Source organism: Balaenoptera musculus, chromosome 20, assembly GCF_009873245.2.
Source record: "Balaenoptera musculus isolate JJ_BM4_2016_0621 chromosome 20, mBalMus1.pri.v3, whole genome shotgun sequence".
NCBI classification, from domain to species: Eukaryota; Metazoa; Chordata; class Mammalia; order Artiodactyla; family Balaenopteridae; genus Balaenoptera; species Balaenoptera musculus.
This window is the reverse complement of record NC_045804.1, coordinates 21989500-22004843: the sequence shown is the minus strand read 5'-3', so window position 1 is coordinate 22004843 and position 15344 is coordinate 21989500. Positions and strand designations below refer to the sequence as shown.

Below are 15344 nucleotides of genomic sequence, written 5' to 3'. Positions count from 1 at the left end.
GGGCTAAGACCTGTGGAGAACTCAGAGCTGCTGTTTTCTATGTTAAGTTGGTCCAAAGTTTGTTTCGAGGAAGCCCGAGGGGCCCAGGGAGGTAGAGATTAGGAGCTGGAGCTCATTCTGATATCTGAAAACCGCAGCCGCCTGCACGCGGGAGGCTCTGAGAGCAGGCTTGCCTCACACGCCCCCTCACTGTGGGTCACCTGGGAGAACCAGCAGCAATTTGGGAGATTTCTGAGCTCAAGGAGGAGTCTTTGGGGAGGGCTTGCTCGGAGCACACCCTGTTCCCTCCCCCTGGGCTGAGGGAAGCATGGGACCAGCCCTGCCCCAGCCTGTCCTCATTGGCTGGCATAAGGCAGAGGGGGCTTTAAAAAGGCAAACGAGTCTGGGCTGGGGACCAGAGCCTGTGCTACTGGAAGGCCGGGTGCCCCCCTCCAGCTGGCACCATGCAGCTCTCTCTTGCCCTGTGTCTCGTCTGCCTGCTGGTACACGCAGCCTTCCGCGTGGTGGAGGGCCAGGGGTGGCAGGCCTTCAAGAATGATGCCACGGAAATCATCCCCGAGCTGGGCGAGTACCCCGAGCCTCCACCAGAGCTGAACAACAAGACCATGAACCGGGCAGAAAACGGAGGGAGGCCTCCCCACCACCCCTTTGAGACCAAAGGTATGGGATGGAGGAGAGCCTTTTCAGCCTAAGGGTCCTGGGAGGGTTCTCTTTGGGAGGTTTTGAAGACTGGGGTAGACTGTCAGTCGCTGCCAGCACCAGTGGAGGGACCATCTTGCCTGTAGGCAGGGTAAGGATGGCATGCCAGCGTAGCCCTGGAATTCAAGTGCAAGGGCGTGGGGCTGGTAGGGGGCTGGCAGTGAGAGACCAGAGCAGGAAGGAGGCTGAGTTGGTGAGGGACAGCCTCAGGGGCTCGGAAAGGAGATTTCAAAGAATCCCCTCCTGAGAAGAGAGGAGCAGGGTCCAGCTGCTGACACCACTGGGGAGGAAATAAGGCAAGGGGGCCTCACATCATCTATGAGCACCTGCTGGATGCAGATACTACATGGGCTGTGCCTGAGCCATACCCTGGGGAGCTCCCAAGTTGAAGGTGAAGAAACGGAGGCTTCAGCAAACTAGTAGCTTGTTAGTGAGTAGAGAGCTGAGATTTGAAGCCAGTTTGATCCAATTACAAGACAGCCCTGGTGGGGGACTGTGTGGGGAGCATCGGAGGCCAAAAGCCAGAGCAAATCCCTGCAAAGCAGTGGGAAAGGACACCAAAGAGGCACCCCTTCAGCTCCCACCACCCATGGTCTACTCAGTGAGCTGGCACTTGAGGGAATGGGAGCTGCAGGCACAGTTTTAGCTTCTGACCTGGGTGGTAACTGGGTCCAGGCCCTGGAGGGGAGACAGCATCCTCTGTGCAGGGCGTGGACACAGGTGGCAGCATCTGTCCTGAATCCCCACCCCAGACCCTGACTTGCCTCCTTCCTGGGAGGGACCCTGACCCTAGCGGAAAGGCAGTGGCCCCAGTGGAGGGCACACCTGGGTTCCTGGTCACGTCTGCACATAGAAGCCTGGGGGGCAGTGTGCACAGCTGGCTCTGCAGCTGGCAGGAATGGCTGGGGGCGGGGGCTGGAATGACGCTTCAGAGTGAGGCCCTCTGGCTGTGGTCCAGGTGGGAGAGGAGTCCACTGCCCAGGCCCCTGCATCCCATCCTGCCCTGCCTCACAACCAGCTGGGAATGGGGGTCTGCAAAGGGCACCACCCAAGGAGGCCTCTCCTCTGCTCCTGCCCAGGGAAGGTCAACTAAGCTCAAGCAATGGACTGTAGGGGACCCAAGCACAAGACGTCCTCCCTCGGCTCCCATGAGAGCTACAGGCCCGGAGGAAGGCACGTTTTCAAAACAAAGTCGCCCTTTGCAGAGGAAGTGCCTAACCTAGGGGTACTATTCTTGGAAAGCCCCAAAGCCTCCTTCCCTGGGCAAACAGGCCATGCCCACACACCACCCCTGGGGCTTGGGAGCAGAGGTGAGGATGCCAAACCAACCCAGAAACCAGGAGGCCAGCCATGGGAGAGAGGGAATCCCGACATCTCCCCTGCTGTGCCTGTTCTCACGGGGGTGGCGGTGGCGGGGGGGTTGGCCTTCTTTGCCTCCTCTCTGGTTTTGAACTTAGGACTATTTTTCATCCCTTTGTGTCACATTGGAACTGTCCCTATGAGACCCTTGGGGACGGACAAGTGCTCACAGAGGACAAGCTGTTTAAAAAAGCTCCCACCCATCTAAGCCCACACTAGGAGACATGACCAAGGTGTCTTCGGGGACAAAGCCAGGCCTTAGAGCTCAAACTTTCTCTGCCCAGGGAGCAAGCCTGTGCCACCACTGGGTGTCCATCAAATGTCACAGAAGAGATTCGCCCAGCATGGTGCCTGGTATACAGCACATGCTTAATAAATGTTTGTGGCGGCCAAAGCTGTAGGTTTTCAGTCAGAGCTTGGTCTCCCTCTGGTAGGGAGGTAACCATAGTAAAAATAGTAAAAAGCAGCCCTTTGTCCCCCACCCAGCAACCCTCGGTGCTCGGGCACACCGCTTCCACCCCTGTGGGAGCTGAGAAGCTCTGGGACCCCAGAGGAGCAGACTCAGGAGACCGGCTCTGCCTATCCGGAAAGAGCTTTTCCCTCTCTGGACCTCAGTGTCCACAGTGATAATGAGGGGGTTGGACATGCTGCCATTGGCTCCTTTCAAGTCTAATGACTTCAGTCTCCTCTCCGCCTCCCCTTCCATCCTTCTTCTCAGTAGCTGCCCTGATTTATTATCTTCAATTAACCCCTACAACTTTTTCCATCCCCCGACCCCCAGTCTCCCCTCCCAACCGGCTGGAAAAGGAATTTGGGAGAAGCCAGAGCCATTCAGAGAATGTGGCTAATACCTACCCTACTGAGGCCAGGGGCCCTGTGGCACAGATGTGACTTAAGTCTGGCAAAGAGGTCCCCCTTGGAGAGGAATAATAATAACATAATAACAGCCAACACTTCCAGCTCTTAGTATGTTCCAGGCAGTGTCCCCTGCATTATAGATGTAATGGATTAGCTCACTGAATCTTCAAGACAACCCATTTTACAGCTAGGAAGCACAGAGAGGTTAAGTAACTAGTCCAAGGTCACACAGTCATGGAGCTGATATTTGAACTGAAGCATTCACTTGGCTCCAAAGTTTTAGGGGGAGAGGGTGGATCGGAGATCTTTCCCCCCAACTCCAGAGTACCTGGGCCCTTCCCGTAATAGATCCCCAGAGGCAAAAGCGTCTGGGGAGAGGCAGGTTTGGAAGAGGCGGAGTGGTTTGGAGGGAGGCGGGACGGATGGTCGCCCTCACGCGCGCTTCTCTCCGCAGACGCCTCCGAGTACAGCTGCCGCGAGCTGCACTTCACCCGCTACGTGACGGACGGGCCGTGCCGCAGCGCCAAGCCGGTCACCGAGCTGGTGTGCTCGGGCCAGTGCGGCCCGGCGCGCCTGCTGCCCAACGCCATCGGCCGCGGCAAGTGGTGGCGCCCGAGCGGGCCCGACTTCCGCTGCATCCCCGACCGCTACCGCGCGCAGCGGGTGCAGCTGCTGTGTCCGGGCGGCGCGGCACCGCGCGCGCGCAAGGTGCGCCTGGTGGCCTCGTGCAAATGCAAGCGCCTCACCCGCTTCCACAACCAGTCCGAGCTCAAGGACTTCGGGCCGGAGGCCGCCCGGCCACAGAAGGGCCGGAAGCCGCGGCCCCGCGCCGGGGGCGCCAAAGCCAACCGGGCCGAGCTGGAGAACGCCTATTAGAGCCCGCCCGCCGCGCCGCGCCGCGCCCCCAGCGGGCGCCCCCGACCCAGGCGCCCCAGGTTTCCGCCCCTTGCGCGCGCGGTTTGATCGTTTGTGTTTCACTTTAAATACCTGCAACCCAGGGCCGGGGGCTGAAACCTTCCCGGCTGCAGGTCCTGGGGATCCGGGTGTCAGCAAAGCCCCCCACCCCCCCGCCTGCTGAGGGGGTCCCCAGGGGCAGGGGAGGGAGCTGAGAGTCACAGACACTGAGCCACGCAACCCCGCCCTCCGGGGCCGCCTACCTTTGCTGGTCCCACTTCAGAGGAGGCAGAAAAGGAAGCATTTCACTGCCCTGGAGTTTTAAGGGAGCAGTGGAGAAAAGTCCAGGGACTGGTTAAGAAAGTTCGATAAGATTCCCCTTCCCCCCACCTCTCTGCCTGGCAAGTTATGCCCAGAACACATGACTGGGGTCCGTAAACAGGGTGTCTAGTCCTGGCTCTGCCACTAACGTGCCAGGTGACCTCGGATTATTACACTCTTCTCTTTCTGGACCTCGATTTCCTCTTTGTAAAATGGAAGTGGGGGTGGGATTAACATCTGGAGGAATTAACATCTGGAGGAATCTACTGTCATATGATTCCAAGGACTCGGGTGCCCTTTGAATGGACAGAGGAGAGAGCGTTTGGATTGAATCACTGACGTGGTCGCTTCCAGAATTCGGAGTTGTAATCCTCTGATCTGACAGCCAAAGATGAGAAACAAGCAGGAAAAAAGAAAAGAGTCGATTTATGGCTGACAAACTCGTGGAAGAAGCTGTGGTGTGTCCCAGCCTGGCCTCCCAGATGATTGGCTACCTCCAACCCTCCATCTCAAAGGACGCAGAAACAACACCATCAACTGGGGTAGAGGAGAAGGTCCCAAGGGTGGTGGGAGGCACAGAAATCACCCCCTATTCCCAAAGAGCAACAACCCCCCGCCACCATGGCCATATTTTAACATCACCCTCTGCAGAGAAGCTCAAGGTCCCAGCACCCTGGGCTTCCGGGCCCAAGAGAGCAGTCACCACCCATTCAAAGGCCAACGGGTCCCTTCCAAGGCACTTCCTCCTGCCTACCACTCACGGACACATTTCTGTCTGGAAAAGAGCTTCTTACTGTTGTTATGTGTGATGGCATAGCTTACATTAAAATAATATTATTGGGGAAAAAATTACAAGTGCTGTATATATGCTGAGAAGCTGCAAAGCTTAATGCTGCCATCCAAAAATCTTTTGGAAAATCATTTCCAGACACCACTTACTTTCTGTGCAGTTTTTAATTGCTAAAAAAAAAAAAAATTTTTTTTTAAACAGAAGCACATGCCATGTGAAAGCCTGCCCAGCTGGTCGTTTCTGCAATCTTTTCATGTGGAATTTGTCCACAAGAATGAAAGTAGCAGTTTAAAAAAAAAGTTAAGTTACATATTTATTTTCTCACTTAAGTTATTTATGCAAAAGTTTTTCTTGTAGAGAATGACAACGTTAATATTGCTTTATGAAATATCAGTCTGTTCTTTCAGAATCCAGAAGCATTGTTAATAAAGACAATGAATTGTTAAGGAAAGGATGTGGTCTTGTTTTGTCAACCACACGTGGTCATTTCTGTCAACGTTAACATCCTTCTCTTGGTCACTAGAGCTTAAACCTGGGAGGCACCTTTGATTGTGTTATGGTGGCCCTTGTGGCAATTATGTCCTTCCTTTGAAAGGTCATGTTCATCCCTTCCTTTCCAAACCGAGACCTCATCCCTTCACCTCGGCCATTGTATTAACCTCAGCCTGGTCTCCCTTTAGCAGCCTGCCCTTCACACTGTCTTCTCAAATCACTGTTCTCATCATGTCCTACCCCTGCTCAAAAATCCCTCAAGAGCTCCTCCTTGTCCAGGATCAAGTTCAGGCTTCTCACTCTGCCATGGAAGTCGGCTTGATTCCCATCCCCCATTCTCCCAAGCTCCCTTAATTACTCCCAAGTGGCCGCAGACTGTCCTGATCCTTGCCCGCCCGGCTTACCGCCCTTGCTTACCACCCGCAACAACTCCTGCTCTTTCTCTGGGGTGCATGTTCTTTGTCACCTCTACCGTGAACCTTCCAGAGATAATCCAATCCCCGATGATCCCTCTCTCCTCAGACGTCCAGCCCCTTTGTCCGTGCCACTCCTTTGGTTTCTGATTCTGTGTCTTCCATTGGACATTCACTCACGGGCCACCTGTTTCACCTGGCCGAGCTGTGCTTAGTACTGGGATAGACACAAAGCCAAGTACATGTTAGGACCAGCTCACAGGAGCTCAGTCAAGCTTTTTCCCAAACGTGAATTTTATGCCTCCCCAATGAACATGTAAACCCTTCACAAGCAGGGACAATGTCTTGTACTTCTCTCAGAACTCTTGCCTCACCTAATAGTTCTGGACGCTAGCTGAGAATCAAGAAATATTCTTCCATTGCCATCAGGAGGGATGATCAATTGCAAACCTTTGAATTAAGTCCAGCCCATCTTGGGGTAACCCCACCCTCAAAGTAAGCTGAGGTCCTCCTCCTAACTTTTCCCTTTAACTCCCAATGAGCCCTCCTAAATTCATTATCATCATCAAGTCTTTGATAGGTGTCAGTGGGTGTTGCCACTTCCAGGCCCCAAGGAGACCTCAGTGAGACCCTACAGGGAATCCACGCATCGTCAGGAGTGTCCCAGGGTCCAGAACATGAGAGCAGGTAGGAAATGGATACATCGTGCAGCCCCCAGAGGCAGTGTGGCACAGGTGGGTGGGACACGGGCTCTGGAGCCAGGTTTGTGTTTGAATCTGAGCCGTGGGCTCAGTTCCCCACCCTGACACTCACTCGAGCTGCTCAGAGCCTGGTTGGTGGGCACGTGGGCAAATAATCAGGTCACATTGTTCTGTACAAAGTGTTACGAGGACCAAGGACGGCAGTAATTTACTCTGTGATGGGTGGGGATGAGGGATAAAGCTTAGGGAGGGTTTTACGGAGGTAGGTGCTGCTTAGCGGTTCGCCAGGTGGAGAAGGGAGCAGGGACATTCTAGGTAGAGGGCACAGCCCAAGCCAAGGCGCTGAGGCTGAAGGTTCGTGGGCAGAGGAGACTCAATTCCTTAACATGTACTGAGTCCTCGTCAGGTGTAAGGCAGCGTGGGGGAACTGGGGATTCAAACCAATGTCCCAACCCCGAGATACACCTAGGGTTCTGCTTCTGGGATCCGGAGATCCAGGAGGGATGAGCCCAGGCTACACTCCCATTACCACGAGGGGAAAAAAACCCAAATCTAAATTGTAGGTCGGGCTAGGAGTTATTTATGGAAAGTTATATTCTACCTACATGGGGTCTCTGAGCCTGGCGCCGATCAGAAACGGAACAGACAGCAGGCTCAGCTGGGAGGGGCAGCGTTCTGCTGCAGGAGCATATGTTCTGGGGGTGCAGCCAGACGTGCGGCTTGTATTAATAGTCTGAGAGTCAGACAGACAGAGGGACAGAAGGAAATAGGTCTCTCTGTCTCTCTGTCTCTGTCTCTCTCTCACACACATACACACACACACACACTCCAAGGGGCTCCACCTAGATTGCAAGTACAAACCAGACCACCTTTGCCCAAGGAGGTAGAGCGAAAGAAACTCAAAGAAGCCAAACGGCAACCAAACGTCCCCATTTTCCTTGAAGTAGGCAGGACTTGGGCAGTTGGGGAGGGTGGAAAGCCTGCAAAAGCTACCTGCGTGTGAGCTGAGCTCAGAAACACAGCAGCTGGAGGCTGGTGCCATAGCCCACACCCCTCCCCCGCCCGTTCCTGGAGTGTATCCTCTGTCTTCTCCCTTGTCCAAGGGCAGGCAGAGGCTCAGATCTGGCAGCTTTGACCAATAGCTGAAGTTCCTTTTGTGGCCAGAGGAGCAGGAGGCAGGGGGACTGTCGCTCTTAATTAATGCAATCACGCACCTGGTTTGTCCAGGACACCTATTGGCGCAGCGTAATTATTAACAACTCCCACTTTTACTCTCAAAAATGTCCTGGTTTGGGCAATAAACTATATGGTTCCCTTGCTGTTAAAAGATGCAACTTTCTTTGGACTGGCTGGGGCCCAGTTACCCATTTGCAAATGCTGGCCCTCTGCCTGGGATGCTCCTTGCAGGCAGGGACTCTTGTCTGGTGCTGCTCCCCAGGGCACCCCCAGTACCCAGCGTGCAGGAGGCGACTTATATGCATTGTGGTCGCATAGTTGTTGTTCAGTTTATTTAGGATTTCTTCCCTCGTGAGATCAGGTGGATGGAATAGACTGGGATGTATGGATGATGGTGGGAGCGGGGAGGGGAAGATCTGACTTCTGTGCAAAGAAGCTGTTTGCCCGGATTGTTTTACGTTAGGTTTCTGAGGATAAGACACAGCTTCTACCCTCAAGCAGTTTATAATCTTGTTGAGGGTCAAGTGGAAAATGAGGGCATTAGGTACAACTGTGGAGTATGTGACCATTTGTCACCAGAGTGATAGAGTCAGGGGAGGGTGGGAGCTTGAGGAAACAAGGCAGGAGTGGGGTCCACCTGAGCTTTGAAGGCTGCCAGGACTCAGAGGGGCAGAGAGGAGAGGCAATAGAAAGAAAGGGAGCAAAGGGGGCCCACATCGGGTGGGGTGGGGTGATGCCCGCATGGGACCTGGCTCTCTCTATGATTATTACAGAAGGAAGCAGAAGCCAGGAAGGAGAGAAGGGTGGGGTGGGGGTAGATACTGTCAATCACGGCAGGAGAGAGGGGGCATCAACTGGCAAGGAGGGAAGGGCTGAGTCCCTGTAAGTGTGGCATTGACTCCCGTGAGGAAGACAAGGGGCTGGGTCGCAGGTGCCGAAGGGTGCCCCAAACGATGTTCCGTTCTCCACCAGCCTGGCAGGGCTGCTTTGGAGACTAAGTCCTGTCTTTCTTACGACCTCCCTCGGCCCTAGTTCCCAGTTTCCCTCCAATCACCTGGGCTGTCTGAGCTTGGGTCCTGCCCACCAAGAAGGCCAGAGCTGGCAGTAGGCAACTGCAGGTAGGAGATGGGTGCCCATGAAGGAGAGTGGGAAAGGCAGATGGACAAAGAGGAGCCCAGACCACAAACCTCACTTGCTTGACAACTTCCTGAGGTCTGATCTTGCCAGCAGTTTGAAGGCGGAGGCAGGAGATGAAGTAGGAGAAAGGAGAAGACGGACATGGAAAGGAGAAGAGGAATAATCATTCATTCATTGCACTGAAATTGACCGAGAGCCGGCTGCATGCCGGGCACCGCCCTAGGCTCCAGGCATGTGGTCGCCATCACGGAGCCTCTCGAAGCTCACGGTCTAGTGCTGGCAGGGGGATGGATGTTAGACAACAAGGAAATGCATAGTATAATGCCCAGGAGTGAAAAGTCCTGTAAGGAAAAATAAAGCAGGTGAGCAGACAGAGAGCCATGGAGGTGGCCAGGCCAGGCCTCTCTGAGGAGGTGGTATTTGAGATGAAACCTAAATGCAGGGAGGGCGTGAGCCACACAAGGACAGGGGATGCGTGTGCCTGGAGGGGAACGGCAAGTGCAAAGCCCCTGAAGGTATGGAGGGGGTGGAGAAGCGACACCACTAATTGCCTTGGGTGGCTTTCAGGCGTCTCTGTGCCAAGGCTGCTAACCCCTGATCTGGAAGCCAGCGTGGTAATTATAATTATAGTGGGGAGAGGCACGCGCGTGCATGTGTGTGTGTGTGTGTGTTTGTGTGTGTGTGTAAAAGAGAGTCTCTCTTTGTATGTTCTTCTGTCTCTGTATGTTAAAGACCAAATGGTCCCCAGAAAAGAATAATTTGCATATTATTAATTATGTAGCTACACATGCCTTTATTCTTTTTTTTGAATTTTATTTTATTACACATCAGGTTCTTATTAATTATCTATTTTATACATATTAGTGTATACATGTCAATCCCAATCTCCCAATTCAACCCACCACCACCATCCCCCCGCCCTTTCCCCCCTTGGACTCCATACGTTTGTTCTCTGCACTTGTGTCTCTATTTCTGCCTTGCAAACCGGTTCATCTGTACCATTTTTCTAGATTCCGCATATAACGCATGCCTTTATACTTAAAGCACATGATAGGTTTGCTTAAATAAGGTCATGGGCATCGGGCAGGTGTCTTCTTTCTAGGACACACATATGTTATGAGATTCATATATAATAGCAGAAAAGTCTGCAGTTTTCCTTTAGTGGATGCCCACAAAATCCAGCCTGGGATGGAAGCAAGGATTAGCTCGGCTTGGGAAAATGCTAACATGGATGTGTTGATTGTTTTTTCCTGCCGTGGCTCTAGCCTGGACATATACATATATGTAGAAGTATACATGTTTATTCTGAGACCCTGGATGAAGGGTTGGAGATCTGAAGGGTAAGCAGGAGTCTAGAAATGAATTCCTCCTGGAAAGATTCATTCTTACTTCTCGGAACTGGATAAGAACGTTCCCATCAAGGAGCTCACTCATGTGACAGCATCCACTGCAAACCCCCTCCTAGAAGACTGGCTTTCAGTCTGCTCTTTGGTTTTTGCACATGTGGTCACACGTGGGTGCATGCGTGCACGTGTGCACACACACCATCTTTACTCTGAACATATAATGTCAAATGTTCCCAGGTATTCTACAAGCCTCCTGTTTCTGCCCCTTCGTTAGCAGGTGTCCAAGAACAGTACTGGCATCTGGGGACTGAGAACGATGCTGAGATCCAGAAGTCACATCAGATCACAATTGTGGCCAGTTATGGACAAGACAGAGCCCCTTGTCTTCCAGGGACACCAGACAAGAGGCCAGGATTGCACCACAGCTCTGCCCAGAGGACAAAAGCCACCCAAGAAGGTGGGGTGTTTTCTATATGTGTTGCCCTCAGGGGCCCCCCAAGATCTGCCTCCTCCATCCAGGAGAAGCTGTGTGGAGACAAAGAGGCCAGCTTGGGGTCCCTTCTCTCAATCTCCCTCCTTCCATCTTCTACACCACTACCAGATGGACCTTTCTCTGTTTTTTAAAAAACAAAGTTCAAATTAAAAAAAAAAAACAACTTTGCTCCATTATTTCTTTTATATATAAAAACAAATAGAACATTATAGACAAAGTTCTCTGTATTTCTCCCCTTCCCCATGCCTTTCTCTCACTCTCCAGAAGCAACAATCCATGTTTCTGTGCTTTTCTACATATATTATTTGTAACCATATACAAATGTGTGGTTTTAAATTTTACATGCATTTTATCATACTATACATGTTCTGAAACTCATCTTTTTTTTTTTTTTTTACTCAAAATTATGTTTTTAAGATCTAGCCGTGTTGGATCATTTTTAACTACTGAACTCTATTACATTTTGTCACTATTTGCTTACCTACATTTTCCCACTATTTGCTTACCTACATTTTCCTATGGATAAGCAAATAGTGGACATTTATTTTGCTTCCAGAGTTTTCACAAGCAATGCTATAAGGAAGTTGCCTGCATTGTTTTCCTATATAACAGAGTTTGTTCAAGACAGAAAGAAGTGAGTGTTCTAATATAAAAATTTAATCATGTTGCTTCCTTGCTCAAAATTCCTCCATGGCTCCCTATTACCTAAAGGATAAACTCTAAACTCCTTAGCCTCTGGTTTCTGCCTACCTCTCCAGCCACACATTAGACCACTGGCCTCCTTAACACTTTATTCCCTGCAATATTATATTTCTTTCAATTTCCAAAAAGCCCAGATAGTTTTAAACCTCTGTGCTTTCACACATGCTGTTAAGTCTGCCTAGGATACCCTCCTTCCACTTCTCTGATCTGGAAAGTTTTCTTCACCTTCAAGTCTCAAATGCTGCCCCCTCTGTGGGGGCAGACCACTGTGCCATCATGTACATACTGCATCACAGGGCATCACATGGGCTGAACTTGGCTACCTTCCCTACCAATTGTGAGCCTAGGGAGGGCAGAGTCCCAGCCTTTGCACATTTGTAACCCCAGTGCCTTTGCACAGGCTTGGTCAGAGTCAGTGCTTAATAATTGTTTATTGAATTAATGGATGTTTGGAGCAGCAATGAAAACTCCAGCTTCCTTCTAGCTCAGCAGCAGGCAAGAGCTCTGGGACTACCTTTCCAAATGCATTTCTTTCATTCAAGTCCTTCTATAGCTTTGCAGTGTTGTTGGGGGCAGTGGGGCCCCTCCCAAGAAAACCAAGTCCGTGGTTGTTTACCCGGGACATTATCACGCGTGCAAATTACAGATACCTCTATCACTTGGCCAACAATTTGGTGTTGTGGTGTGAGGTTATTTCTATGTCTGAAGAAAACAGCTTGGCTCTGACTAAAGAAATAAATGATATCATTTTTCGTTCAGGCAACCAGATTCCTTGGTACAAAAGGCTCCCTGGGGAGAAGCGCCGGGACAGCGTGGCTCCTCTGAGGCTATTTACATCTGTCAGCTTCTCTAATCTCTGGCCTTCCTTCCTTTGCCTGTTTCCTTCCCTTCACACAGAGGTCGGTGTTGAGCCCCGTCCTTGCAAGGAGGGTACTGGAGCCACCGTTCTCACGTATGCTCTGGGGGTGGGTGCGGGTGAGGTTTTAGCCTAGTGGCATTTGGGTTCCCCACCCCCCTTCTCTTTTTTCTTAGAAACCAGCCTTAATTTAAGATAATGACTCTCTTTGCTGGCTGGTGATCGCTATTTGTAGGGACTTATTTTTCCCTGGTCAATTTGGCTAAGAGAAGTTGGATCTAAAAGGGAGCATTTTCTAAAAATGTTGCTGGACAGTTTGTAGGGCACCAAGGGCGTCTTCCGGATCACCTTTACCATGAGGGCCTGGGTGCCCTTGTCTTAAAAGGAGAGTTGGAGATGGAAACAGACTCCCGAGCCTTTTATGACCAACGGGCTCAGGATGGCTCTTTAAAATGTCACTGAAACCTGGGGTAACAAAGGCCCTGAGAAGTCATTTGATCTGGACTTGGCGGAAATATTCCAGTTCGTGCACAGCCAGTCCCCAGCTCCTCTCCAGCCCTGTCTGCTGTCGGTGTCCCTCACCCCTAACCGCTCCTGGCTCCCCGCTCCACCCACGCTGCTCTCTGAGTTCCTCGAAAGCACCGGTTTGTAGCTTATGGCAATGCTGTTCCCTCCGCCCGGAATGCTCTTCCTGAATTCTCTGCCCTCCAATCTCAGCTCAAGTGTCACCTCCTCCAAGGCCTTCCCTGACCTCCCCATCTGAAACAGGACTCTACCGTTCTCTTTCCCAACCCTTGTCGCAAGTTGTCATTTTGCATTAGTGTCACGTCGTGTCTGCTTCTGCTGCCCAATCGTCAGTTCTATTAGGCAGGGGCTGAGCTGGCCTCCTCTCCACCCTATGCCCTGTGCTGAGACCCAGGAGCCTGGCACACAGCAGGGCTCAGGAAATGTTTGTAAATGAATGAACTGGCAAGGAGCAAGGGGGCCACCAGCCCACGCCCTCTACTATTGATGTTAATAGGACCATTGCAGGTGTCATTTAAATACTGGATCACAAACACAGCCGAGCTGCGGTCAGCTCACACAGCCCTCCTCCTGGAGAGGGAATAAGAGACTCCAGATCTGGAAAAATGTTTTGAGCTTTTCTATTTCTCATCCTTTGTTTCTTTAGCACAAGAAGCTTTCCTTCCCTTAATCACTGTTTTGCCCTGTCACCCCCCCCACCCCGCCCCTCCCCAGTACTCACACCTTCATCAGAGACTTCATTTTGCTAACAATACCGTTTGTAGAATCCATTTCATGTTCTCCTGGTCCTGTCGCGCTGTCTGGGGAGACCCAGGCGCACCTCTGAAGTCAGGGTGGGGCTCATCCACTCCGCAGCTTCTGCTTGGCTGGCCAGCTGGGTGCCTCCAGCCCCTCGGGGACTGCAGCCAGACACCTGGGACTCCCGATGACTCCCCCGTCCCCTCATTCCCTACATCCAACCCACTGACCACCATGTATGTGATTTCTACCTTCTTCTATCTGCCTAATGTCCCTTGAACCCATTCATTTCTCTCCAGTGCCACCTGCTGGTTCAGCCATCCTCTCCCCTGTCCCTGCCTCCAAGGTTCTCCGGGCCTCTGGACTTACCTCCTCCAAGCCAGTCTTCCCCAAGGAGTGGAATCTGATCCTGCCCTTCCTCTGCTTAGCACTGTGGCCTCAGGATGGTGAGCCCTCACCTTGACCGGGCCCTGGGCCAGACCTGATCAGACCTCCCAGTTCCAGCTCCTTCTCTTCCCAGTGCCTGGCAAACTCCCAGGTCCCTCGCTGGGCATCTCTCACTTCCCCCAAGACCCACGCTCTCTCACACCTCCAGCCTTTACGCAGCTGGTCCCTCACTTAAAAACCTTTCCTGCATCACCTGCTACTCTTGTCTCAGCTCACATCACTTCTCCCACTGAGCTTTCCGACCCTCCCCTGTATTCTCATGACAGATCATACCTTCCCTTCTTTTGCTCTTGGCATGGTGCCGTTTCATCACCAATTTACAGTCTATTTTCTCTGTTAGACTGGAAGCTTCATGAGGACAGGGGCTGGTTGTCCTGCTCAGGGCTGCAGAGAAGACCCTGATTTGAAAATTCTGTAACATGGATGTGCAGGAGCAGCCAAACTTGAAGGATATAAATTGACCCAACTTTGCCTCAGGAGCCCAGCCAGGAGGATCTGATCTCCCAGGGCTGGAGTTTGGAGACCTGTGGGAAAGGAGGAGCCCCAGGCATCCTGTGGTCTGATCTTGTCTTCAAGCCGGCATAACTGCGTTCCAGAAGAACAAACCATGGGACAGCCCTCTGAGACTTCTAGACGGAAGTCTGGACACACCTCCCCCTACTCCTGGCAGGTGGCCTGAAAGAGGGCACAGCTCTCCTAACATTTGAGTGTGAGAGTGCCTGCTCCTTCTCCAGCCCTGGATATTAAGAGGTCTACCAGATGCACCGTGTGTGGCGGGGGGGAAGGCGGGGTGGGGGTGATGTTTATGGAGTTTTGTTTTTTTTTTTTGCTCTTAAAAAGGGACTCATGATAAAAACTGTATTGGGCTTCCCTGGTGGCGCAGTGGTTGAGAATCTGCCTGCCAATGCAGTGGACACGGGTTTGAGCCCTGGTCTGGGAAGATCCCACATGCCGCAGAGCAACTGGGCCCGTGAGCCACACAGCCAAAAATAAATAAATTTAAAACTGTATTGATCAGGATCCAGCCAGGGAAGCAGCGTATATGGGAATAAGGGATTTATTATAGGCCTTAGACTTTACCCCACAGTGGGAGGAGCTGGGGAAGTGACGTCCTGAAAAGGGATTTGGACCATCAGAGAAAGTATCACTCACCAGTCTTGCCACGGGTGACAAGTTCGAGCTTGCAAGGAAATCTGAGAAACCAAGCACGTCCAGCTGCCCAAGGGGGGCCGTGAAGGGAGCTTGCGGAAACGTCTGTAGGAGCCGGTGCTCCGCAAGGCCAGCAGGCAGGATAGGGAGCAGAGGATACAAGGACAAGCTGGGGCAGGCAGGACACCGCTGCCCCTGTCCCTCATGGTGTCTGACAGTCACGGTGCTGAGAGTCAGCGCGGCTTCGC

General features: G+C 52.1%; 1 protein-coding gene across 1 annotated transcript; it reads left to right on the top strand.

Moving 5' to 3' along the window:
• Positions 1 to 409: 409 nt before the first annotated feature.
• SOST (sclerostin) lies at positions 410 to 5361 on the top strand. The gene is made up of 2 exons (XM_036837604.1): positions 410 to 660; positions 3371 to 5361. The coding sequence occupies exons 1-2, from the start codon at positions 444 to 446 to the stop codon at positions 3790 to 3792; spliced, it is 639 nt and encodes a 212-aa protein (XP_036693499.1). The 5' UTR covers positions 410 to 443; the 3' UTR covers positions 3793 to 5361.
• The last annotated feature ends 9983 nt before the right edge of the window (positions 5362 to 15344 follow it).

What these genes read in the sequence shown, in the direction of transcription:
- SOST (XM_036837604.1), top strand. Translation starts at nt 444, where the DNA reads ATGCAGCTCTCTCTTGCCCTGTGTCTCGTCTGCCTGCTGGTACACGCA. An exon ending in CCACCCCTTTGAGACCAAAG is followed by an intron (nt 661 to 3,370) that starts GTATGGGATGGA and finishes TTCTCTCCGCAG; the next exon opens with ACGCCTCCGAGTACAGCTGC.